The following is a 27,607-nucleotide window of genomic DNA, read 5'->3' on the forward strand; positions in this document are numbered from 1 at the left end:
CATCCGAAAGGCGGAATTAAATGGCTTTCAAATTTTAATTAAGTCCAACCTGGTGTCAGCTTACAAGCATGCCAAGTTGTGTGTGTGTGTTTTGTATGATATTCGAACATCAAACTTGTTGCCAGGATGTAGGAGAGAAGAAGAAGAGACGAGGATTGTCACGTGATCTATCCCGCCTAGCGCTTGTTCCCTATTTTTGATTCGTATTGGTTGTCACGTGACCTATGGTTAAGCTATCGCAAAATATGGGTAAAATTTCTTAAGATGGAACTTTGGCTTTCGTTCTTATTTCACCTTTCGCCACAAATTTGCGAGGGAACGTCTGCTACGGCAGGTTACGAAAATTCGACTGCTTGCGACTCCTTGAAGATTTAAAATCAGACTCGCTTAAATTCACTTTCTTTTCCCAATCTGTACATCTCCATTAGGAGATACTTCTTGCCTCGTTCCCAGGCTCTCTCTCTTCTTCCCTTCCCTGGAGCAAGAGAGAGAAGGGGAAGTGCTTTGGGAGCAAAAATAGATGGAAACTTTAAAAATAGATCAGCAAATCAACGACCATAATGCAATTAGTCCAGTGGCCGGGAGCTTTTAAAAATAAAACCTGGATCAGCAAAGAACAACAACAACAACAACAATACCTTTATCCGCCTTGTACTTAATTACATACATGAAAGAGAAAAAAAAAAAAAAAATATATATATATATATATATATATATATATATATATATATATATATTTATTTGTACTTAATAAGGCCTGGAGCTGAAATAATCCTAAGATTTTCTAGCCAGTTCTCCAGAAAGAAATAATTGACAACTCTTAGCGTCGTGAGTTTGCTGTTATTCGAGGGAAGAGAGACCCTGCGGAAGATGTTGATAGAAGTAGGAGCGCAAGAACAAGGTGTGATTTTCCATTACCACAGGGAAATAACGCACGCAGGTATTGTAGAAGACGATGATACTAAAACCTCGTTGATGCGACCGCTAAAAGGCCTTAAAAGTAAGGTCGTGGTGACCTTTACGTTTGGGACCAAATAATTTGTTTTTTACAATTTATAGGGGAAAATACCGACTTACGACTGTGAAAGCATACTTTTTTATTGAATAACTAGAGCATTCCGCTATTGGACAAAATTTGATTTATACCTTTGTTCTAACACTACTTTAAATTTATTTGCCACTGATTAATGCTTTAATTTGCATTTTACAGAATAGAAAAAAAATACGTTTCCAGATACAGCGGTTCCATGTTAATTCAGGCGTACTTTCTGTTACAGTCAAACCTTGCTTTATGGACACCTCATTATTGTGGACAGTTTTCTTTGTCCTGAGAAAAACATTTCCTTACATCTCTCTAAATTCACCTGCTTAATACGGACATCCCGTTAATACGGACTCTTTCTATGGCCCCCTCGACTCAGTGTCCTTATTAACGGGGTTTGACTGTAATTCCAGAAACCCGAGTTACGCGGCATCAGCTCTAGTAGGCCTTACCAACTCTTTTATACCTTATTCCACCTTATGTTCTACTTTTATGCATAGCAACTTTTGAAAACCTTTCGATGAATATTTCCATCACTTTTTTAATAAATGTTACAGTAGCACTACCGCGCGCTTGGTTGTTTTCCGTTGCGGAAGAGTCAAGTTCCACTTCATCTTCCTCAGCGTATGATCCATACCCAAAACTCTCCACAGTTTTATTCACTTCTTTTTCAAAGTTGAAATGAACTTTTTGCTTATTGAGAATGGGTACAATCATATTAAATTTATCGATTTTCTTGTTGATCAAACGCATTTTCTGTTCAAACTCCTTTACATCGTGATTCCATTGGACAGTGGCTTGAAGTGCTAATGGACTGGGTCCCAGTTTCATTCTTCTAAACAACAGTCCTTCTCTGAAAAGTTCAATGTCCTGTCGAATTTCTTTCTCCAACGAAATCCATTCTGGTGCAAATCCTGAGTCTATGAGTACTTTATTAAGCCTCCGCGTGGTTGAATCTACATCGAGAAAAAAAAGCAATAGGAATTATTATTTTCATACTCAACCTGCTTATGAATTATTATTTAGTTCAGGACTCCTTTTGAAGCGTTTCCCAGGTGCGAATCACAAAATCAAACAACATCAATACTGTTACTGACTGCAAATTAATCTAAAGAATTCTTGGGCAAATGACATGCAAAAACCACAATATGCTAAGAGAAATAAATATACTTGCAAAACAACTAATTAAAATCTGCATGGTTATTAAGAAGTCAACACTGTAGCAATACAATTTAAATAGAAAAAAATTATACTTCAATAGTCAGAGGGTACAGATTCAGTACTTACCAACATAGTACTCCTGTTCAAGTTTCAGTGGCTTTCCACTTCCTGCTAAATTTTTAAATTCTCCTTTAGACATGGCTTCTTGTATGAGATCCTCTACAAGTCTGTCAATTACCTTAGAGTACTTAGATCTTTTTATAGCTCTCTTTTCAGGTTCAGCTATTGAGGTTTCCTGTTCTCCAAACTGCTGTGTCTTGTGATCTATGACTTTGTCTGAAGCTCTTTGCACTCTGTAATATTGGTACTGTTTCTGTCTCTTTGATGGTGAACCAATCCCAATGCCTTCATATTCTAGGTATTGCCTAGTTGGGGCAAAAGATACAAAAAGCATTAATAGACCACTTATAAAAAGGCCCTCTGCAGCTCAGGGTCAAGTGACTATCAAAATTATGCGAAAACTATGGGATATACCCTTTAAATACCAAGGATAGAAAAGCATAAGACAAATAGTGAGTCTGCCATATACTAGGATTTAGACTCTTAACATTGCAATCTTAGGTTGGTATGGAGACAATACTATATGTAGGAATGAAATTTCTCCAGACACTCTCACCCAAGTCTGATATAGTCCAAGAGAGATTGGAGATAAAATAATAAAGGAAAATGCTATTTGATAATAGAGGAAAATGTTATTTGCTCTTACACATTTTTAGCCCACAGAGCAGGCACTAGGAAATAATGGGCGCAAGAAAGAATGAGCACGCATGTCTCCCTCGAGTATGCCCGGTCATGTCTTATTATTTCCTAGCACCTGCTATGCAGGCTACCTGGGAGAGGGCTGTGTCCATATATGGGTTTAAAATATTAATCGCATGTCTCTCACATTTTGCACTCACCTCTGCGCCTGAGGAGGAGGTGGGAAGGGTATGGTTTTCAAGGAGATTTGTCTGATGATACAGGGATCAGTGGGCGTCTTGATGTACAATAATGAAGAAAAAACGTCCTTTGGACTGTGACGCAATATTGGTAATTGCCTGTTATATCAGAATGCCTTCATAGAGCAGAACTACCCAGTTACCCCTCCCCTACCCTGTAGAATGAGAACAATCAGGAAAATTCTTTAGTCGAACGTTTACATCCGATATATTTTTAATTGGAACAGGCTTAAAATATTTTAAAATCGATGCCCACTGGAAGAAGTTTTTCTGCAATTTAAGTGAGCTGAAATGTGTACTTAAAAGGTTAACTATGCGGGATTTTCTCCCCCCTACCGTTCTGCGTACCCGCTACTTACCTATGTTGAGGAGCGGTATGGTGGATATCAAATACTATCTCTTTGTCGAAATCTTGATCGGTAACTTCTGGACCTTTCTCTACTGAAGTGGTAACATGTTCTATGACCACCCTGTAGGCCTGTTCTATTCGAGCAAATTTCACAGCATCAGCTGTAGTCTTCCCACAATCCGGGTGATACTGCTTTGCTAGCCGTAAGTACGCCTCGCGAACATCCACGACTGTGGCGCTCCAGTCCAAACCTAACAGAAGAAAACAGTCCTTCACCTTTACACTGGATGCTGTTGTACATAGAAAACGAGTAATTTGTTTAAACCCGACGTAATCGGCTAAGACTAGAACCGGTATTTGTGCTCGAGACAATGTCATACGAACGGCGGCCATGTTTGTTATGTATTACATAACGTACCCATGTCTGCTGCTTGGCAATCCGCTGACTATTGGCACTGGTTTTCGCGACTAATACCGTCTCGCGTGTCTCGCGCGTGTCTAGTTCTCCTCGCGCACTTCGCGCTGAAAAACTCGCGAAAAAATAGCGCTTGTTATGCGGGCAACCTACACCCGATTTGAAAATAAGCATAACAAGGGGTTTTTTCCTTTTTTTCTTTTTTTCAGGGGGCGAGAGAGACTCAGAGGGCAGAGAGAACAATCTTCCTTTTTTCTTGCGCTCCCCCTTCCGCTTGCCTGGGTTGCATCCGGCCCATGTATCGTCTCAACCATTTGCAGCCCGAGATGGTTTAGAGTGTCTTCAACGCAGGCTACCTCCCTCCCTCCTCCCTCCCGTCTCGCCTCGTTTGGCGTGCGGCTTTGTAGCGAACCACAAAGGAAATGAAAAACACACCAGAAAAACGGCGTGCTACGCAGCCTATTAAAATACCAGAAATAAAAGCCCTGAGAATATAGGTAATGGCCTTCGATCAACCATTTTTTTATGGTATGTATGCCTGACAAATTACATAAGCTGACTGGTGTATACATGTATAACTTTTGATAAGGAACCTACTGACCAAACATATGATAGATGAGAAGCTTCAGATAACTGATAGATTTTCGGAATTTTTGTCGACATTTAGTCGTAGAATTTAATAGTATTGTAAGATAGCACACATTTTTCCCTAACCTGGGGTCAGACCCGATTTTTTGGCGGATTTTACATTCTCTCTTAATTGGTTGCGCTACATTTTGTTTACCAAGCGAGACGAAAATAGATCCGGCTTGATCTAGATCTCAATCTCAAATTATTTCTTCCACTTTTACTTCAACAGTCAAGAGCCTGAGAAGCTTTGCGAAACAAGGTATCCGGGCTTAGAAAAATGCGCTTTAATACATGCACGACATCTGAATATGCAGTCGCATTTTTCTTCGTTCTTTTTCTGTCTAGCTGAGGAGGCCCATGGGGAATAGGTGCGAGTATTAAAAAGCGACGTACCCGAGAGGGAGCCCATACTTGAGGGATCACTCGCAGACATGTGCGTTGAATAACAGTTTGCGCCCTATGTTCCCCTAACGTGCTCTCGCTACCTAGTTTACCCCTTAGAAAATTAATAATGAAAAAAGAAAAAAATTAAAGACTGGGCTTAGATGGTAACAGTATGTTTATTAAAAATCATTGATTAAATCGTACAAATCACTTAGAAATACATTTTTCAATGATTTAACAAGATATTTTTTCAACCTTTTTCCCCAACGATTCATATAATTGCACAGGTTTTCACACCACGAATGACAACTGAAGCACATTCTCATTAGTATTATTGAAGGAAGAATATTTAACAATTGTTCCTCGAGCCCGAATGGGCTCTGAGTCAATAGCTCATGAGACCGAAGGCCGAATGGGCTATTAGGGAACTTAAGCAAGGACGTTTTTGAGCGACGCACGCTTACCGGAAGGGGCCGTTTTGCATTACTGGGCAGCAATTTCCCCCAAATTTTCTGGCAATTCGTACTTAGTAAGAGTAAAGATACTTAGCAAGACAAATTTGGTAGCGTTAAAGAATATTAAAAGGCAAAACGTCTCACTTCCGTTTGACGTGCGTCGTCCAGAAACGTCTCTGCTTAAGCTCCCTATTATTGACTCAGAGGCCATGAGGGCGAGAGGAATAATTGTTTTAGTAAAATCCAACTAGTTGGTCAAAAATGTCGAGAATAGAAAAAAATTTAGCTACTTAAAGCTAGACTTTAATCCTTTTTTGCCGCCAAAAAGCCGGCGTTTTTCGCTACTAGTGGGCTATAACATATAGCCTAGTAGTAGCTCAACCAATCAGAATGCAGCATTGATAATAGACCATTAGTTGGATTTTACTAATTGCACATATACTAGAACGATATAAGACAACAATGTCCATACTAGTCCGGTCCGGCCTTAATTTTTCCAACAGATCTTATCCAGCTACTCTTTCAGTCACGGCAAACCAGGGGCAAACTGTCAGTTACTTTTTTCCTCCAAATAAATTAAATTAGTATTGGTAAAGCGATGTAGAACTACTATCTTGGACAACACGCATGTTTGCAAAATATATACAAGATAAAGATAAAATATAAATACTCTAAAGATATATACGATTATAACAACCTGACTAGCTTTCTTCGCCTAAGATGATTTTTGTTCAGAGATAAAACCAGTAAAAGATGTTTCACTTGAACGCTAATAAATATAATAGTAACAACTTATTAATACTAAGTAGATCTGCATAGAAAGCCTATAGAGTTGACTTTCATTAGAGAGGTTTTCACTACAACACACGCCGGAAGAATTTTTCATAAAAAAGTAAACACTAGGGAGATTAAGCACCATGTTAACTGCAAACAACAGAAATGAAAAACCGCTTTCCGTTTGTCAAAAAAGGGACCTTAATCTCTAGAGAGCTCTGTTCGTGTAATGGGAGGGTTAATTTCAAATAGAATACAGTCCACTCTCTTGGAAAGACAGGATCATTAGAACTGCATTCAGGGTTCGTACGGATTTTGGGATCCAAAATTCAAGACTTTTTCCATACTTTTTCCAAAACAATAATTTCTTTTTCCAGACTCAAGGTTATCAAAATTATTAGGTGATCAATAGAGACATGACGCGCTGCAAACGTACGGGCAAGATTGAAAAAGATTTGACCCAAACGAAAACGATTCACATATAAAGCACTTGTTGTAGCTTTCAAAAAAAAGATGTCTATTTTCCAGATTTTTTTTCAGGTCTGGAAAATTGCTGGGCAAATGTCAAGACTTTTTTAAGACTCTGTACGAACCCTGTGCATTTATGGGGGTCCGCCCTTGAGTCGAAGACAAGGACTACTTACGGAGTGACGGCGGGCATGGCTATCTGCTGTCCGTCAGGAGAAAGAAAGTTGACTGTAAACCAAGTAGTTAAAACCATTGTAACTTACAAGCCACAGAAGATAGCGTATCACTCGATATTTTACTCTTGTTTTAAAATAAAAAGTAATTCAAACACTGCTCACTGACAGTCTAAAGCAAATCAGTACTATGACAACACATAAGATTGCCTGCGTCACAGACGCTCTAAACCTTCTGTACAGAGACGGACTATACAAATGGTTTAGAGGAGTGGGGAGTGGGCCGACTCTAACGCAGGCTACACATCAGAATGTCTTCATCACGTGTTGTACACGCTGCAGTCAGCTTGACCACAAACATTTGACAGCCATCTATCTTTTACTCTTTTACCCACATACCATAAAATATATTACGAACTAACAACGATGAGATCTAACCATAACACATGACCACTTTGCTGAACGAGACGAAGATCCCTTGGTTCGGTTTACTAATTAAGGAGAAAAATAGATTATTAATAATAAAGACACATATCAATTGAAACCTACCAGTTTACAGTAGTCAGTACCACTTAACACTCAGTTTTGGCACAGTACTTTTTTAAAATAGTAAATCCAAGTTTTCTTAGGTAACGCATATTTCCTAAACATTACTACTACAAGACAAGCAGGTCGAAGGTTAAACAAACTTAACTCCAGCTTCCCATTCATCACAGGTAAAAGGCCACACAGAGTGCTTACAGTTCAACTTTTAAGTGGTCCGTTTAAAACAGCGTTTTATCTCCAAAATCAAACAGCGGGTCAATAAGATAACACAATAAGATAACCATAAGATAACACAATACATAATGTCTGCTTGAATGTGAAGTTTACTTACCAAGTAAACAATCTCTGTCCATCTAAGGATCCGTCGTGTTTACCCGCTGAAAAAAGAATTGGAGAAACAACTGTTATCATGTAAAATCCAGTAATAACCAATGGTTATGGAGAGCGGGAGAGATTGACGCAAACACTCTTGCTCCAACGCTATTGTTTGGGTAAATTTCACGTGATAGAAGACCCAAACGCGCGGTCATCAGATTACACTGCATGCATTCCATTCATTTTTAGTGAAAGGCCAAACGATTGGTAGTTTCATATGTGCTGCGCAAGTTTAACAGAAACCTGTACACGAGGATTACGGCCTCCTCTGGTCGCCCGAAATAATAAAGGATATCCTTGTGTCACTATAGTAGAGGAAAGAGTTGTAGCGGCCTCTTTTCATCTTGATTCATACATTATACTAACACTAAAGGAATCAGAGCCTTCATAACTCTTAATAAAAACAGGGGGAGGGTGGGGGGGACTTAAAAGACTGTACTGCACAGCCAGTTGATGAAGTCAATTAATCACTGCAATCTGACAGATAAAAAAAAAAAGACATTAAAAAAAGGTTCTTTTGAATTAACAATTAACCACCGTCGGCTTCAAATTTATCACAATACACTGAAGAACAGAAAGCCGCCCTTGGAAAGGGTTTTTTTTTTCAGAAGTAAATTTGGTTGCCACAACTGAACATGTCCTTTTACCTTGACCAGGTCCCAGTTCAATTCCTATATAGGTATCGCGGCGGCCTGGTAATGGTCCAACATACTTCACTTTTCCGCGTCCGATCTGACCTCGTGACCTAGTCACCAATACGTCCATGCCCAACTGGATGTCGTGGCTAGAAGTCGGTGCAAAGGGCTTGGTGAAGACTTTGCTAAATGGAGGTTGGTGGGTAGTGGTTGTTAGAAGCGAAGAGTTTGAAGAATAACTTGCCGAGGAGGTGGCATGCCGTCCGATGTCACGCAGCGACTGATATTGGGATGATTTGGAGTAATCGTCCTTGGTATTGTACTGGTCTTGAAGAGATCCTGTCGTGTCAGAAAAGAAACGATAAAAAATCTGTTTTTCTTACGAGCTTACAATGCGACAAACGCAAGATGGAGAAAAATCTCGACTGACACATGCTGCATACGGCTGGGATAAGCAATGTCGAGTGCATCCCGGTGTGTGGTAATAACATGAATCATGATAAAGATAAATATTGAGCTCGGTAAATTTGAATAAAGACGTTCTAATTACCTCCATGATATGAATGTGGCCTCCTTCTCCTCCCAGTCTCCGTATCCCCCGGTTGATGTAGCGAAGGGTCTCGGTCCCACGATATGAGTGATGAGGATGAAGACTCCGGACTCCGTGTTTGATGTCTTAACAGTGACGCTGTTGCATGCAGATCCAAATCATCAGAAACATCACTGTCTTCTCCTAAAGAACCCACACGGTGCCTCGGAACCCTTACCTTGCGACTGTACGACTCACGCAGGACTCTGCTATCTTGAACAGAAGAATAAGGTGATGCAACCGCTCTTTTACTTTCAGGTCTACTTGGGCTGTGACCATTCACTATCAGCGGAGACACACCTGAGTCACGGGATTGACTGTAATTCGTATCTAACGAACTGTGCCGAGCTGTTCCGAGGCGTGCATTGTCTAATGTCGAAGCGAAACTAACAGTTCTTGTGGAATGGTCAAGATCACTGTATTTATATTTGTCGTACGTAGTGTATTTGCTGAATTTCCTGGACAAATCTGTTTCGCTTTTAGCTCTGCTAACTCTAGAACCACTTATACTAGTTACTGCCTTGATAGTATCCAACTCTTGCTGGGTTTGTTTGAGTTGTCTACTTAGGTTGGTGTTCTCCAATTCAAGACGTTTACCACGCCTTTGCAACACTTGAAGCTCAATATTTTTTTCCTCGTCTCTTTCTTGTCGTTCCCTGGCTTCCACCGATCTGCGTCTCAAATCCGACAACTGAAAACCCAAATTTGTAAGAAATTACAATCCGGACACACAAAAAGTACAACTACCCCGTTCGACAATCAGTTGCACCAGTTGCGCTAAGTAAGGTTGGCATTTCTTGCCGCACCCAATTTCTGTATGGCTTCTACGTTTTAATATTCACGGCGCCATTAGCGCTTGCTTCCTATGAAGGCGTTCTTTTGGCTAATCACACAATATCTTCTTCCCAGCACTAGATAAGGACAAATTCGTATTTTCTTTTGGCGTGGGAGCTCACCAATGAGTTATCAGGGTGGATCTGCCATAAGGGAAATCTACAGCCAATGGATGTTCTAATCGCAGCCTAGTTACCGATGACCTTAATTATAATATACATTCGGATAGAGACTCCGAAACGTGTACAGCCCCCAAAAAGATAATTTAGAAATGTTTCGTTATTGAATACCTGTTGCTGTAGGTCTGAATTGACTCTGTTTATGTCTTCAAGTCTCAGTTCATTCACTGTTTTCAAACTTTCCTGTTCTTCCTTCAACTGCTGATTGGTTCTCTCCAGTCCCCTTACGGTTTCCTGCAGGGTACTTATTTCTTGTTCCTTACCCTGCAAAGTTGCGTTGAGTCGAACTATTTTCTCTTCTAACGCCTGTGTTTTGTCTTCATCATGCTTGGTTAAGGTTGCTACAGTCTGAACAACAGAAAATAACTTATAAATGACTACGTCCAAGAAGGGCGAGTGAAGACAGCCGATGCATCATGTACAGTTTATATCGCCGAGACATTTGACCCACGTTGATTAGTCGTTGAAAACGACGTCAGGTGAGGTCGGTCGATATTATGAGTCAACAAACTACATTTGCACTCTTTAGCAAAGGAAATTTAACACTTAACAGGTCGAATCTGGAAAAAACGGACAGTGAAGATAGCAGCTGTTACTAACGCTATGATAATACTTAGCTGACTCTCCTCTCTAGCAGTTGCTCTTTACATTGTGGTGTCCCTCAGGGTACTGTTTTAGGTCTATTGCTATTTCTATTATATGTTAACGATCTTTCCAACTGCATGTCAAATTGCGAGCCTCGGATGTACGCTGATGACACCCATCTTACATACGCGAGCAACAATATTCACAATGTTCAGACAAGTTTAAACGAATACTTAGAAAATGTTCACAGTTGGGTAAGAGCGAACAAACTCACTCTAAATATAACTAAAACCGAGTTCATGTTAATTGGATCTATAGGCATAGGCTAAGTACTGTAACAGTTTCCCAAAACTTGCGACTAATGATTTTCGAGTTACCCAAGTCGCTAGTGCTAAATCTCTTGGAGTGACCATCTTCTGGAATCGGAGCCAGCAAGCGAGTAAGGCACCTTATCCCCAAGCGACCTTACATCTAATATACCAAGTTCTTATACACCCTCACTTCAATTATTGCAATACTGTTTGGGGAAACTGTGGGATAACCTTCGGGAACAAACTTCAAAAACTAACTCTATTGAGATAACTCAAATTTTTTTTCGTACCTAAAATTGTTACAAAGGTCTTGGAAATAATCAAGTTACCTCAATACTCATCAGCTGTTGTTGAAGATCTTCATTCCTAGACTTGACTCTCCTGAGCTCTGCTTCATAATGAGCGGATCTCTGTCTCAGCTCCCTGGCAAGATTATCTCTCTCCTGTCTGAGATCTTCCACTTCTGAAGGCAGGATCCCCACATGCGCAGCACGCTCTCCAGTCACAGCTGCAAACGCACTATCACGACTTGGAATAGATGATTCACGAGGCAGAGATGAAGGAGAAAAGACGCGCGGTGGGGAATGATCTGGTCGGCTGGGAACCGAAGATGATCTACTTGAGCAAGCATGTGAAAAACCCTGTAACCTCTGTGTTGGCGTCCCTGTTCGTGATGTTTCCTGCCCCTGCATTAGTGATGTGCGATGGTCACTTTCACGATGGTTTACCCTCGACTCCGATGATGGCAACTCAGAGGCTGGACCTGTATGTCTTGAAGAGTTTTCAGGGCCGGGTGCTCTTTGTCTTGGACTGGGCACTGAAGGTGTGCTATTGCCACTGTCACGATGACGTAGATGCGGGCTCGCCGATGAGGCCACAGGAGTAGCAGACTCATGAGAAGCACGTACCACAGGCGAGCCTCTCCTGTAAGCTGTATCTGTAAGGTACTCTGTTGGGCTTACTCTGCCTGATGATCTGTGTGATATTGGTGTATCATGCTCATTTTTTATCTGTCCTGTTGAAGGCTGGATTGCCGGAATGGACTCCCTTGATTCAGCACGGGAGGACACTGGTGGTGTATGTTGTCTTAACGCTGTCTCCATAAGAAGCTCCGTTGGGCTTCCTGTGTCTGGTCTACGTAAAACTGGTGTTCTCTGCTCCCTTTCTCGTTGGCTTGCGGAAGGCCGGACAGCATGAATAGGTTCTGTTGCCTCATAACGAGAGGTCACTGTTGGTGCAGCTAGTCTATGCGTTATCTCCACGAGAAGCTCTGTGGGGCTCCCCCGGCCACCAGAGGTTCCTTGTCTTGGACTGTGTACAGTAGGTGTGCCATGCTGGCCTGCTGCAGCAGATCCATTATGGGGCGAAAGTACAGGAGTATTTCTGTGGCTCGGGAGTCTGCTTCCCTGCTGCTGTTGTTGTCGTTGTGGTAAATCCACAGTTCCTATTCCTCGGTGCGGATGAAGAACACCGCTGTGATTGGAACCTGTAGGACTATGTCTATGAACAGTAGATACGTGGGGTGGAGTTGGTGGAGATTCCTCAGCACCAGAGACTGCACCAGGAGGGCCCCCCAGGGTGGTTAATAGACCCGCTGTTGTAGGAACAAAGCCTACTAGACTCTGAGGTCTTTGCGGTAGCTGTGTTTGACCGTTCAAAGACCCAGGAGGGTTCCCTCGAGGAACTAATGTTACACCTGTATCAGACAGGCTACGACCCCTGGGAGACATTACAGGAGAGGGTAAACCGGATGAGAACAATGAACTGCTCTGAACAGACCCTGTTGGGCTGTGTCTTTGAGGAAATATGGTAGCATTGTGGTTGCCTGGTGACACATCTGTATCGCCATTGGCTGGAAATGTACCTGTATCTAGTACTGAAGAACCAAGAGGACTGGCTCTGGTAGCTGACTGGCTATGTTCTGTGGGGTGCCTGTCCGAAGAAGAAAGTAAATGCGTTGTTTCTTCAGCAGCATCGCCATCTCTTCCTGAAGTGGACTGTGGAGTGTGAGATGGCGCATCAATCGTGTTCTCTTCACCTGAAGGACCTTCTGGGACTGGAGAAGAGCCTTCCCGTACAAAGGCTTCAATCACCAATGGACTTATAACAGAGTAATCCCTTGCACCTACCTCGATGGGTACCCTGTGGACAGAAATGTCTTCATCAAATTTAAAGTTGTAATACATAATGAAAGGAATTTAGACAAAATTATTAGTATTTGAGCAAAAAAAACTAACGAACTGGAACTTGACCAGCCACAAAAATTAACGCTCTTTAATCCCAAGCATTGGCCAGCTTTGTGCTAAAAACCAATAAAATTATCAAGGGTAGCCAAAGGAACCTAATGATAATGGTGGTCCTCAGAAAATTTTGATCCAAAATCCATTTTTTGATTTCAATCCAAAATATTGCATGTTAACTTCTCTTGATCTTGAAGTCTCAGATACTGTCTTAAAACAAGAGTCTCACAGCCTTACATGACAGGTCTTACCTGTGCCCAACTAATTTTGAGAAAATGGTCTGATTAAAATGTGGAATTGTGTTCTCTAGACAATATGGTTTTGGATTCAAAGTTGTTATTTAGTGTTTAAATTGCAAATAAAATATTTTACTGACCTAACGTCAGGGCTGACTCTCTCACTGTGACTGCTTGGCACTGAAGAGAAGGATTGAAGTTGTAGATTGGCTTCCTCTGTTTCACCATCTACAAAAGGAAATAGTGGGTGATCCTTCTTTTAGAGTATTTAAATTAGTTCAGCTCAATTTAATGAACAAAGGTGACTTCAGGAAGAAAGGTTTCTTACAATACAGGTGATATAAGACTCACAGAGACCAATAGACCTTGTCACGGTTTTCGACGCCATCTTGACGAGTAGGCAAACACGTGAGAAATTACAGTGTTTGTATGAGAATGTTGAATAATTTCCGTAAAACGGCTGTTCTGGAAAAAATGTGAATTGTAAACTACAGCTACACAGCAAAGGATTTTACTAACAAAATTTGGGGGCCGTTATGGTGCTTAAATTTCTCCAGAAGCTTGCTTTAGATTTTCCATATATTTGTCTGCAATTTTTTGCGGGAAAATTTTACAGACAAATGTATAGAAAATTTAAAAAAAAGGTTCCGGGTCTTCTAGCATATATAACGCCCTCAAATTTTTCAGTAGAATGCTTGAGTGAACTTTAGTTTACAATTCATATTTTTCTGGACATTAGATTCTCATACAAACACTGTAATTTCTCACACGTTTGCCTACTTGTCAAGATGGCGTTAAAAACCGTGACAAGGTCTATTTACAAACCACAAATAACATCATTATAATGACACTGTTTAAAACTGGGCAAGTGCTTGTTCTATTTGTTTAAAGATTGCTGATATTTACCAGTCTGTTCATCATCTCCTCGGCCATTGGGATGTGATGGTAATCCATCGCTTTGCCCTGAGAAGTCACCTGAGTGGCTTTCAGCTTCCTGATCTGGTAATAGCTCTTCCATATGTTCCACAGGGGTGCTGGATATTGAAGGCTCATCATATTGATGTCCAGCCAGGGAAGTAAGGTCTGTTTCTGACATCACAGGTGACTGTACTCCACTTCCAGGGACCCAAGATGGCTCACCATGGCTCAGCTGAAAAAATACCAGCAAATTGTTTTTAACTTCAATGGAATACCGGATGTTGTGCTTTTTAAAATCACCATTGAATCCCCGGTATAAATTTCGCAAGGAGATTTTGTGACATAATAATAATTATTTCCATAATCATTCAAGTATCTAAATAATTCTCAAGCTTCCCAAAACTCGCCTTGAGTAACACACTTGTTCATAAATAAAAGGCTACAAAAAAAACCTGAGATACCTTATTGTAAAATCAATTCTTCTTTATCAGTACCTTCAACCACGTAGATTTGCATAAAATGAATATGTTTAAATTATAATAACAATATGTAGTTTCCTGAATCATTTGAAAAGATTCCGTGAGTAAGAAATATTCAAACCTTTTATTTACATGTGCAGAACAGCTATGGATCAAGGCTGCATCAGATTTTATAGTACAAATTGAAAACATCAAGTTTAAAGTTCAAAATAACTCACACCAATTCGAAAAGTATTTCCTTAAACTACAATGAAAAAAAAATCATACCAAATGAAAAACTCTAGAATGCTAAAGCCAGCAGACTGAAATACTTCACTAAAATGCACCTGATGGTAGATTTTGTCCTACTTGAAATGTAAACAGATGAAATAAGACTAAGATATAAAAACAACTCCTGATATTTTGAGGAGCTGATGTACTAATTATTTTAGTCAAAGGAATACTAGAAGATTAAATGATTGTATTGCTTACAAAAGATTGAACAATAAAAAATATATCTGAAAAGAATACATTGAAGAAATCTTTAATTACCAATCTTTTCTCTAGATTACTGGTAGAGAATAAATTATTCAAAGTTTCAACTTCTCTTTCAATTAAAATTGGAAAGACTTTTTTTCATCTACTTGAATGAAATTGACACATCAACTAATAAAAATGTACATAATTTATTAACAATTTGTTATTTCAGACAATATGTAAGAAATTAGAGAACCTTTCGACACTAACAGTAAAATTATACAACTGCAGTGATACAAGATTAAATTACCATGAATATTAATTTATTAATTTAATTAATATTTAATTAAATTGGGTTTTGAAAACTTTGGCCAGCATAAGTTGACTATTATTATTTTTATCAGTACATACCAGTTAGTTTAGAAAGATTTTTTACAGTAGAATAGAATAGAATAGAATAATTCTTTATTCAAACACGATAAAATACATCAGGAGTATAAAAAATTTTAAATAAACCTAACTACCCTAAACAACATGCAAAACTATCTACAACTACCCTAACTAAGACCTGTTTTTCATGAATGCCATGTACACAGTACTTAAAACAATCGGAAATTCAGATGCGCCCATTGTTTACATTGACTTAAAGATTTAGCCTCTCTCATATCACAGGGCAGGCTGTTCCAGAGAACTGCTCTGCTATAACTGAAGCTGTTCTTCATAAAGTTAGTTTGGGGGAACGGGACAATTAGTTTGTTAGTTATTCCATTGGTTTTGAGCTTCAATTTAAGGTTTTTGTTTCTTAGTACGCCCATGCAATAAGTTCTAAACCAACACTTTCTTGTGTTTCTTTTAATTAGCTCATTTTTTTTCACACATCAGTCTTGAGCTTGAAAATTGAATGGGGAGTTACTTGAACAAAGACATGTGGCATCTCACAAAGTCACTGTACAGATTATTAATCTGATCCATTTTAAATGCATACAAATGCTTTTTTGACAATATTTTCATAAATAATCCAGAGAATAATATGGTCAGCGGCAATATCGTGTCCGATACAACAGATCACTTCTCTCAGATGTGCATATTAACGTCGCACTGTAAACCATTCTTTCCAAACAACAAAACTAAGGTTCGTGACTACTCTACCTTCAATGCAAAGTCTTTCATTGATGACTTGCAGAATATTAATTGGAATAATATTTGCAAACATATCGATGCTAATAAATCGTTCTCCAGGTTTTACAAATGCATCAACAAGACAATTAACAAACACGCTCCTTTAAGAAGTATATCCAATCGTAAACAAAAATTCCTTGCTAAACCATGGCTGACTGCGGGTTTAAGAAAATCAATCAGGGTAAAGAATAACCTCTTCTATACCTCAGACCGTGACAAATACAAATTATACAGAAATAAAATCATTTATCTTACGAGATTAAGTAAAGCGAACTACTACCAAAGTTTCTTTGATCTCAACATATGTAATATGCGTCAAACTTGGAAAGGAATTAACGAGCTAATTGGAAACTGTAAAAAGAAAAACAAGCGCAACTCAACTAACTCTATTCGCTCAAACCCGAATGAGGTTCCAACTAGTGACCCGAAGGAAATAAGCAATATTCTTAACAAATATTTCGCCACTGTTGGGAGCAAACTGGCTTCTAAAATTCCTCAGACCATAAATACATTCTATGATTATTTAGATCCGCCACTTAATCGCACTTTCTTCTTTGATCCTATTATTCCGGAAGATATCAATTTAGAAATTTCAGTTTTGCAAGACAACAAGGCCCATGGTCTTTACTCATCTCCAGTTAGGCTGCTGAAATTGGCAAAAAGGGTCATATCCGTACCTCTAGCCACGATTTTTAATCAGTCTATTTGCTCAGGGATTTTTCCATCTAAACTAAAGTGTGCTAAGATTATCCCGATATTTAAGGACGAAGATGACACGCTGCCCGAAAACTACCGACCTATTTCTCTGCTCTCGATTTATAACAGGATTTTTGAAAAACTTATGTACTCCAGAGTTACCAAGTTTGTCAAAGATTGCAACATTCTCTATGATCAGCAATACGGTTTTTGCAGTAAGCACAGTACTCAGCATGCTGTACTTGATATTGTTAACACAATTCTCCAAAACATGGACAACGGTAAATTTTCGTGCGGTGTTTTCATCGATCTCAAAAAGGCTTTTGATACTGTTAACCATGAAATTTTGTTAGCTAAACTTGAAAATTATGGTATTAGAGGTGTAATCAACTCCTGGTTCAGATCATACCTGACTGATCGGAAGCAAACTACGGAAGTTAATAATGTTGTGTCTGAGGCTGAAACGACCTTGTGCGGTGTGCCACAAGGCTCAGTCCTCGGACCACTCTTATTCCTACTGTACATCAATGATATTTACAAGTCCTCTTCGTTATTTGCCTTTTATCTATTTGCTGACGATACTAGTATAATACTTGCAAATAACAACCTAAAGGAACTCGAAACACTTGTTAATCGCAAGCTTGGCAACGTCAACGAATGGCTAAAGGCCAACAAACTGTCCTTGAACATAAAAAAATCAAATTTTGTAATCTTTCGTCCCCGGCAAAAGAATATGCCCTTCATACCTAGGATTAGAATTTTTGACTCCGTGACTAACACCTACGCAAACCTTGAAATGAAAGATTATGTAAAATATCTTGGCTTAATGATTGATTCAAATCTTTCATGGAAATACCACATCGAATCTATCTGTCACAAAATCAGCAAGTCGATAGGAATTATAGCTAAAATTCGACATTATGTCCCGCGTCGTGTTTTACTTTCAGTTTACAACTCATTAATTGTCCCTTACTTGACTTATGGTATTTGTGGTTGGGGAAATTGTGCCTTGACATTTCAAAGAAAGATCGTAACTCTACAAAAACGGGCCTTGCGTCTCATTTACTTCAGTAAGTCTAAGGAACACGCCGTACCCTTCTTTCTCAAATCAAATTGCCTTCCCCTGTCTAGCATATTTTTCAGAGATTGTAGCTATTTATTGTATGATATCAACAGACAGATAGCACCAGTTAGTATTCTCAATCAGTTCGTTAAAACAAGTCAGATTCATAACTACAGAACAAGATCTGTCTCTAGCGACTCGTTTTATGTTAAGTTCTCTAGAACCGATAAAATGTATGCCTTTTTCACGAGAATCGGTGCCCAAATTTGGAACTCTACTCCGTATTCGATTAAAATACTTAAACGTTCGTCCTTTCGTAAAAAAATAAAGGAATTATTACTAAATTTTTTGCGGTCAGAAGATGATTATGTCGAAGTCTCCCATCTTATTAAGTTATTTAATACTTTAGGTTAGCCTCTCTTCGTAATCGTTATGTACATGCCTTGTTTTATGTTAGTTTAAATTCTATTTACTGTATTGTAGTGTCTTCACTGTTATTTAGTCCATCTATATATAAATCTTGTTTTGTAAATTGTGTTCAGCTCCCCCCGCCTCGATTAGTTCATAAGCTATTTGCGGGTGGGAAAGTAATGTAATTAGTTATTTTCCGATTTTCAATAAAATTTGTTGTTGTTGTTGTTGTTAAAAATTTGTTGTTGTTGTTTTAGAACACTATAGCTACAACAAAATGAGCTGAAATACCTTAAAACTCCAAAAATAAGCCCTGGGACTTATATTTTTCAAAGGCCCTTTTTGAGGGGCTTATTTGAGGAGGGGCTTATATTCGGAGGGGCTTATCTATGGAGGGAAATTTGTATTTCAAAATCAATCGGGCAAGCCTTATAGTTGGAAGGAAATTTACCGTTTTTGCTTTGTTTTACTTTGTATTTGACGGAAATTTCCAAGTACAAGGCCCTGAGGAGCTTATATTTGGAGGGGCGATTTAATGGCGGGTTTTTTGTGTTACGAGTTTGGGGGGCTTATATTTGGAGGGGCTTATTTTCAGAATTCTACGGTATTTTTATTCAGTGCCCTATTTATGACAAACTCTATTAAAAAATATATTCTGTTGGGATTCAGTTTTGAAAAGCACGATAAGATGCAGTAGTTTATATTTATCCTTAAAGCTAAGCACACATGTATCTACAGCCTGCATTTGGGTCTCATGGCTGAAAATCTTAACAAGTTAAATAAGTAACAGTTGATTGAGGACATATACCAGTTCCTTCAATTACTGCAGAAGTTCCTGGGCAGATCAGTGTCAATTATTCAGAATTATATATATTTAATTAAAACCACAGGCTGCTCTACGGCCCTGTAAAAGATTAAGATTAACTGTTATAATTGTTTGAGATAGTTTTCGCTGTGCTTCCAATAATACATCTGCAAGGAGTCAACCAAAAGTTTTTTCTTCCAGTTCAGTAATAGATCTGTTTTGTTCAAGTGCCATTACAGTGTATATGTTGCAGGTAAAATCTGTTCCCAGGTTAAACCAGTATTCAACCTAGGTCAAATGTGCAATCAGTATTTCATCTAAGGTTAAACTTATATTATATACAACATTCTATCTAAACTAAATTTGTAATTTTTGTATGTTTTGTGTTAAGCTTAACGTTAGGGTTAAGTTACTGTTAGGGTTAGGATTAGCTTTGTGTAAGGGTTAGGGTTATGGTGAAGCTTGGTTACTGTTTAAAGTTCAATAAAAGAAGCATTGTTTCTGGTCTCAAGTGCATTTTTTGGGGGTTGCCCAAAATTTTTATCAAAAATATGCTTGTATAGTACAATTTGTAGTTTAATTTATATGATCAACTGCCTTCTTTAATGATACAGTTGAAAATGTTACCTCCCTTGTATAAGTCAGACAGTATTTTTTTCTAGTACATTTGTTAAATCTGTTTGTGGAAATGTATGTCGAAATAATTCCAAACTTTGTCTCTACTTTTGCATAATTGCTCTCCATGCCAATACTTTTTCCTAGTATTACATTGGGCTACAGTGGAGTGGTGTCGTTTCATCAACTTTACATATTTTTGTTGTCACATCATGATATGGTCATCAACTTTGAAGCTTGTTTGTTTGTTTCTACTGACTTTCATCTTCTTGTTATAATATTTGGTTTGACTATCTATGACCGACTGTGTTATTTGTTTTCTTTTGCGAGACCATGGTGCTTCTTTGCTGTTTCACTCTACAGTTGTACCTCTATTTCCTGCAGCTGGTCAGCTCCTGTACTTTCATGTTCCATAGTAAAGTCTTCTGTGTGTCATTTCATTCTACTTGACCTTGAGCAGATGGTTTCTGGGTGCACTGTGTACAAATTTTATTTGGGTTTGACAAAGATTATCCATGTGTTTGCTTTGGAATTCACCCCCATTGTCTGAACATAGTTTTTTAGGGTCCAAGCCAAACATGTAAAACAGTTTCTCTAATTCAGCAGTCACTTGAGGACTTTGTTTGCCTATGAGAGAATATCATCCACGAATACTTTGAAAAGTGGTCAAATACATGAAGAATCCATTTGTGTGTTTTCTCTTTACATTGACATTCCAAACTTCTGAAATCTATTAAGTCAATTTCAACAGGGTTTATGAAATATTTGCCTGAATTGGATGGTTAATCAGTTTCTTTTGGTGGTCTTTAACACTTCTTTGTTGTTGGTGTAGGCTGCACATTGATATGAACATGTTTTAAAATGACCTTCTGTGTTATACCTGAATAGCACTTTTTCACATAGTCCTCTGTCTTGTCTCGTCCTCAATGCACTATGGCAGAACACGAACTGGCCAGGATTGTGAATAGTTTCGGAACCACATATCTGTTTTGTTTGTCTAGTATTTTCCCATCAACGGTAGTCACTCTCCATAGTTTCTCAATTATCCCACACTCGTCTGTTCGGCTGATAATGATAGAGCTTTTGCCTTGCAGGTTTGGTTTGAGCCACTGATATGCTTTCTCATAAAAGAAGTCATTAATGTAGACATCCAAGAAGCTTGATTTGTTTTTAGAAGTAGATTTCAATTCTTCTAGCTTTTTCTAAAAGGTTTCTGAATCGGTATGGTATCGAGTCACCATATTTTGAAGCCCATGTGCATGTTTGCAAACACAATGCATGAGTAAATAGAAAATAATGGTTGAGGGGGCCTGGTACCCTTTAATATTTTGGGCGAGTGAATCTGGGACCAAATGTTAATAATAATACAAAGACATATGGGCAGATGAGCATTGTTGTTCCGCGCGGTGTAGTGGTAAACGCAGACAATCTAGAAATTGTGAGTTGAAACCTGGGTGAGTACAAATAGAGTTGTTTATTTCAGTGTGATTTGTTGAGTGTGTAAAAGGGTCATACAAGAGAAATGGTGTAAAAGGTAAGAGGGTTAAGAGGACAGGAGGACTAGTGGGAAAATGGAGTAGAAAAATCGAGAGAAAAAGAACATGCTTTTAGTTTTTTCTTTTATTTTTTCATCGTCCTCCCCCAAAAAACCATGCCATTATTTTTTAACCACACTCCATAAAAAATCCCTTTTCAGACAGTTGAACCTAGGTTTAATGCACATTTTACCAAAGTGAAAGATGGCTCAATTCAACCTAGGTTGAAAACATGTTTAACCTAAAACCAGATTTTACCTACAACATTAATATACACACCTGATGCTGAAGTAACTCCCTGTACAATGGGCTCATTCCATTAGAAGCTTCACTGTCTCTCTCTCTAGATTCTATGTCTATATATAAAATGACAGCAACGGTTAACGCCGACAACCTTTCCATGAAACAATACTTAGGTAAAAAATGAACTTAATATGTATGTATATAATTATGTAAATAAAAATAGAAGTCATACAGTACTAATAAAAATATCTTTTTTGCTAGTAGTAAAATTGATACATTATTAAGAAACGGTCTAGATAAGAACGATAGCAACAACGGCAACGAACATGTTGGAATGCAAAAAAGGTGCTTACTTTTCTATTGTCTGTACTTACTTCTGATTGGCTTAAACAGCAAAAGTTAACAAAACTTCATAAAGCGGTACATATATTCATCCTTACTTTCCAACCATCTTCCATATAACAAAATCTGGTCTCAGTTTGAATAACAAAGAAATCCTATGTGGGAAACATGTAAAATTGTAAACTTTTCTTGGCTATTGTTTTCAACTCTTGTGATTGGTCAAAATCTTTTAACACAAAAAACACCCTTTCAAAGTGGAGTGTAAATGCATTTTATTGCGTAAAGGGCCTTCATGTAGGTTTATGCATTCTCTGTGTAAAAATGAGAACATTCCTATGTGGGGAAAGCACCGTTGCCGCATTACAAAATAAAATGGCTATCCGCCTTATCCGGATCATTACTTAAATCGTTGAATTTGCAGTGGTGACAAGTACTCCAAAGATGCAAGCTCTGTCTTAATAGCTGACAACTATATACGACAAACACATCCCTAAAACAGTACTTAGAGCTAGTCCCTGCTCTTCTTCCTTAAAAAACTTTAAGATGGACAAACAGTGCCTGCTAACCAAATGGTGTTTGTAAAAATCCAGCCTGTGGTCAGACATGATCAAATACTTAAGAGACCATCATTTTGTAGCTTAAGGTAATTCCCTTGTTCTGCACTGTACATCACCTGCTGCGCAGAACATTGCAACTTGAAAGGTGGCGATGATTTTCACCAGTCACATTAAAAGAAGTAAAAAGGCCCCTTTTGTAGTCAAAATGGTTTTAATAGCGATTTTGGTAACTCCACAGGGCTAATAAGGTGTTTTTCTTGTAACCTGTCCCAGTTCCCTCGCAAAAAATGATCATTTGAAACTGAAATTGTCCCCTTTTTTGTGATGAAATGAGAATGGTGACCCCCACTTTTTATTTATTTATTTTTTTTCTCTTTTTAGGCCACACAAAAAATGTTTCTTAAAGAGAAAAAAAATGAGTAGTATAATTATACAAGCTGTAAACTTTTAGATATGAATGACGTGAAACAAGGCATTTAGATACACAGAGAAGTATAAGATAATATCAAAACTGTCCATTTCTCTCCATTTTTTCAGGATCGGATAATTTGAAATCATTATACTGAAAAACTAACCCAAACAAACAAACAGGTTTTAGGTTTCAGTAAGATTCAGATTTTTTGCTATATGATAACAATTTTTGATGGTTGTTCAAGTTTCAAATATTTCGTGCTCAACTAGGAATAAACACTCAGAATAATGGTCTGCACACAGGGCGAAAACAAGCACAGTGACTCGATCTTTTAAATGCAGTTTTTGAATGTCCAATATATGGCTGACAATTGTGCCAAGTCACCAAGTTAAATAATGTAACAATGATGGCTTCAACCTGGTCAAATATGTCCTTTCTAAAAATAAAAATTGTGTCATGTATCATAGAGAGAGGGTGAGTACACTTAGACAAATAATTCAAAACTTAATCTTGTTAACAACATACACTATTGAATCAATGTATCATTGTCATTTTACCAAGAGGAGGCTGTTGTCTGTCATGTGTTTCCACTGTCTCTGATTCCTCCTCAGATCCTAAACCACCACTTGTTCTTACTCTTGCTCTTCTGTCAGAATCTTCAAATGTTGTTGTTTCTCTAAAATTTCCTTTAAACAAGAAGTAATTACAACTGGTTTGTACTAGACATGACACTTTTGCAGCCTAGATAAATTTCTTTTAATAACATGACTATATGAATAAAAGGTAAATCAGTTTTTACATAATACAAGGCTTTATGCACATTGCATGCAATGAGTTACACTATCAAATCACAAAGAGATGCCTTCAGGTGAGCTATGGTTAGGTTGCCATGGTGACCCTCTTGCCACTGAAGAAATTATTGCTCCCCTGTTACTTTCTTTTTAGCACTTATCCGTCAGAAGTGAAAAGCACTAATGGCTCATATGTTTAGAGCTCAATTCTTATGTTTCAAAAAATCCTTATGTATTTTGTAAAAAATAATAGCGGGGCCAGAAAAGTGTTACACAAAATTATTGTGTTAACAGGCTGCAGTGCACTTGTGCAGACTAAATATCTTTTCATACATAATGCAGCAGTCAAGAACCTGGACCCCTACCCTCCTATTCAAGCATATTGGCAATAAAACTGATGACATGTTTAAAGTTCATATTTTAGCCTAATTTACAATCACCAGAAACAGGTTTCTTCATCACTTTTACAAAATGTCCCAAGTGGATTATGCATGCTTATACTTGAGAAATATATCCCAGGGTGCAAAGAGAGTGGAGTTTGATAGCCTGGGGCTAATATGTTTTGCTATAGGGCTAGTGACTTCTGTTCTGGGGGCATGTCCCTAGATCCCCCTAGAAACTCACCCTTTGGTGCTTGCAAGTTGCACCTTTGGTGCGAGTTTTTTCCTTCTCCACCACATGTACTCCAAAGCTTTTGCCACCTACTTAAAGCCTTAGCAAAAACATTGTGAGTCTTTTCCAAATTACAAGGACTTCAGTATTATATTTCTATTTTCAACAGTCATTGGGTGCCCCGTGATTCACTATAAATAGTATTCTTATTAAAACAATTGAATTGTTTACTTGGCATGTTTACAAACCAACATCTAAAATTGTACCTTCTTCAATGATTACAAATATAACATCACTTTCTTCATTGACTTCAAATGTTTCAGTTGATATAACATCACCACCCACAGCCAGTTGACAAATATGCTGACCAACAGGAACACCAGTAGTGTCAGACTCATACAGGCCTTCATCTTCCTTCCAATGAAGTATTACGGACCCAGCCTAGAAAAAAACATGACCTTTTTATTCAGTGCCTATGCACATTAGGTAAAAAGTAAAGTCTCTACTGATTCGAGCCAAGTGGCCCATCATCAGGCCTCCAGAGCTCATGCTAGTTTCTGTAGCATGAAGTGAGAGAAAATCTTTCCACTGCCCCACAGGAAGGGATGCCAGTCTATTGCAGGGTTACCTACCAGAATCATGTCGCTGGTACTCAATTATACACCTGAGCGAACAGAGACAAAGACAAGCAAAGTTTCTTCTCTAAGGCTTGAACACAAACCCAGACCATTGGATCCAATGTTCCAGGCATTATTGACAGCTTACATCCATGCATCCATGTTAATGTGTAGGATTTTGAGGAAATGCAACTGCCTTTTGTTTATGATTAATACACAGCCACAGATATTCATAGCATAGAGGTAACCAAAGCATTTGTCATAGTTAAATTCTTAAGTTTCTTGTGAGTGTGATTATGAAAAAACATATTTCTAAGAAGGCTAGAGATAGAAACTTTCATTTTGATATTGCTTCAATAAGAATTTTTTCTAGCTACAACCATGACACAGTGACAATGAAACAACCATTGTGACAAATAGGAGAACAATTTCACATAACTGACAAACGATATTAAATTCATCATGATATGTGAATGATAGCTGGCTAGCTGTAAATTACTTGTCTTGAGAAAGTCACTTAGTTATTGATCACAAGGTTTGAAATGAAAATTCAAATCTACTTCTTGCATGATATTTAATTTGCAAGTTGAAAATGGCTGTTGCCTGTTTGTTCCAAAAAATGGTCACTTTCAAAGCAAGGCCAACACTGGCGATTTTAATAAAAATAGAAATCATTTTCACGCAAAGGCTTTCCACTTACTGCCGTTTTAAAACAGAGGCTTGTAGAAACTTGGAAATGGCTAATTAACAGCAACCGAAAAAAATTAAAACCTGTTTTATATCATATAACCTCAGGCTCTCAATATATATAAAACCTTTGTAGATCAAATTCATATCATTTATTTTTTAATAATAATTCACCAACGTATTTGCGTTGGAACTTCTCTTTTCTCCAATAAGGCAAAGCATTGGTTGAGCGAACAGGTAGAAAATGCAGTTTGAAACAACTATTATTTTAAGACGAAATCCATATTAAAGCATGAGTAAATTAAAGTGTATTAAAATTTAATGAAGGACTTCCCTGTTAAGTTAAACATACAGTAACTGTTTAGATGTTTCCCGTATAACATCTTTAAGCGATGCATTTTCCCTAACTTGGCCAAAGTAAACATTGGAAAGAGAGAAATAAAGAATTATCAATACAGCTTTGCGAAGAAGTGTCGAAACAAAGCAAAGATTACACCAGCTCATTCCGACCAGCTGAGTGCAGAAAAATGACAACAGTACCAGTTGTTTTTACACATTAAAGCCTTTAAACCATAACTTTTTCGATGACCTTCAAAAAGAGACGTTCATAATAGCACTGGTTACTTTACAACAAGCGAAATACCAAACCGAAAGGTAAACAAATCAATTTCGTCTTCAACTTCCGGATACCTTTCCTGTCGGATTAACAAACCTTAACAACCGTTGCACAGAAAAAAAAGGCCAAAGACTGAAACGGCATGTTCGATGGATTAATACCCCCTATAGTCCTTATCTGTGTATGTTAATCGTAAATAGACTCACCAAAGAGCTGATGAGATGGACTTCTCTCGCAAAGCATGGTCTTGACTTAACCCAACGAAAGCGAACAACTACGCTATCCACTCTGGGAGCCCTAGGCGCACTTGGTTCTGTGAAAAAAACATACACAAGCTCGACTCAATAACGCGAAAATAATTTGCTTTCATTCAAGTAACTTTCAATAATTTATTGTTGCATCTTTCCCAGCGATCCCTATCAACAACATCCAAGTTTTTTTCACAAATACAAGCAAATAAGCTTTTACACTACCTGCATAGGCTGACGTGCAGACTAAACAATGTATCTGCAAATCATCTTCACTACCAACTTCTTCATGGCAAAAGGGGCACTGCATTTCAAATAAAAGGAAGATTTAAGTTAATTTTCTCATCTGTTTCTTGTATCTAGACAACTTTTAGTGCCCTTCGTCTGAAGAAAAAGAGAAAATGTACGAGAGCGTTTACTCGCTTTGACAGGAAGTTTGTTCATTTGCATGAAATATGATACAAGGCTTAGGTCCTCACCAGGTCTACTCGTGCACTTTGAGGCTGTGAAGGAGCAAGGGAGGGGTGAGTACAAATGTAAAATCAGAGTGATTTCCGTTCTTTGATTCCACTGGCAGAAATGGTTCCTACGGAAAAAAGTCATCCATTATCTGGGGCACTTTTCTGATAAAGCAAGCTCCAAGTAGGCAAGAGTTTCACTGATTCCTACGTTTTTCCCATGAATTTAAAGGAACTTTTTCTGTTTATCATAAACACAAGAAAAATACAAAAAATATATTTACAAGAATTTGCCCAATATTTCGGTTTGAAAGACAAATATTCTTCAGGGGCTAAAATGAAAATTTGTTGAAAAATAAGATTTGGAGTTTGTTCATATAAAATACACCCCTTGCAAGCACTAAGTAAATAATTTTTTTGCTTCGCCTTTTTATTTATTTTAATTTACCTTGTTAAGTTTATTTTTGAGTTCATCACAATCATTAATA

The 27,607-nt window shown here is 38.1% G+C and overlaps 2 protein-coding genes across 2 annotated transcripts; both read right to left on the reverse strand.

Annotated features, from left to right (window-relative positions):
- Window positions 1-1,242: 1,242 nt before the first annotated feature.
- On the reverse strand, window positions 1,243-4,041 carry LOC140940790 (dnaJ homolog subfamily C member 28-like). The gene is made up of 3 exons (XM_073389756.1): window positions 3,561-4,041; window positions 2,330-2,628; window positions 1,243-1,998 (listed from the first exon to the last, which is right to left on the reverse strand). Exons 1-3 carry the CDS (start codon window positions 3,941-3,943, stop codon window positions 1,520-1,522), a joined length of 1,161 nt encoding a protein of 386 aa, XP_073245857.1. The 5' UTR covers window positions 3,944-4,041; the 3' UTR covers window positions 1,243-1,519.
- Window positions 4,042-5,136: 1,095 nt separating this feature from the next.
- On the reverse strand, window positions 5,137-27,096 carry LOC140923801 (uncharacterized). The gene is made up of 13 exons (XM_073373852.1): window positions 26,887-27,096; window positions 26,620-26,726; window positions 24,760-24,934; window positions 23,648-23,776; window positions 21,816-21,892; window positions 14,286-14,529; window positions 13,520-13,607; window positions 11,233-13,045; window positions 10,119-10,355; window positions 8,956-9,685; window positions 8,418-8,744; window positions 7,727-7,772; window positions 5,137-7,340 (listed from the first exon to the last, which is right to left on the reverse strand). Exons 1-13 carry the CDS (start codon window positions 26,969-26,971, stop codon window positions 7,283-7,285), a joined length of 4,116 nt encoding a protein of 1,371 aa, XP_073229953.1. The 5' UTR covers window positions 26,972-27,096; the 3' UTR covers window positions 5,137-7,282.
- Window positions 27,097-27,607: the final 511 nt, after the last annotated feature.

This window comes from Porites lutea, chromosome 1 (assembly GCF_958299795.1).
Source record: "Porites lutea chromosome 1, jaPorLute2.1, whole genome shotgun sequence".
Lineage (NCBI taxonomy): Eukaryota > Metazoa > Cnidaria > Anthozoa > Scleractinia > Poritidae > Porites > Porites lutea.

Coding starts and splice junctions, on each gene's coding strand:
- LOC140940790 (XM_073389756.1), bottom strand. CDS start 3,943: ATGGCCGCCGTTCGTATGACATTGTCTCGAGCACAAATACCGGTTCTA. Junction 2,629..3,560: donor CATACCGCTCCTCAACATAG/GTAAGTAGCGGG, acceptor TGCCCCAACTAG/GCAATACCTAGAATATGAAG. Junction 1,999..2,329: donor TGAACAGGAGTACTATGTTG/GTAAGTACTGAA, acceptor TTCTCGATGTAG/ATTCAACCACGCGGAGGCTT.
- LOC140923801 (XM_073373852.1), bottom strand. CDS start 26,971: ATGCAGTGCCCCTTTTGCCATGAAGAAGTTGGTAGTGAAGATGATTTG. Junction 14,530..21,815: donor GGGAGTTACTTCAGCATCAG/GTGTGTATATTA, acceptor GTATTTTTTCAG/CTGAGCCATGGTGAGCCATC. Junction 10,356..11,232: donor AACAGCTGATGAGTATTGAG/GTAACTTGATTA, acceptor TCTGTTGTTCAG/ACTGTAGCAACCTTAACCAA.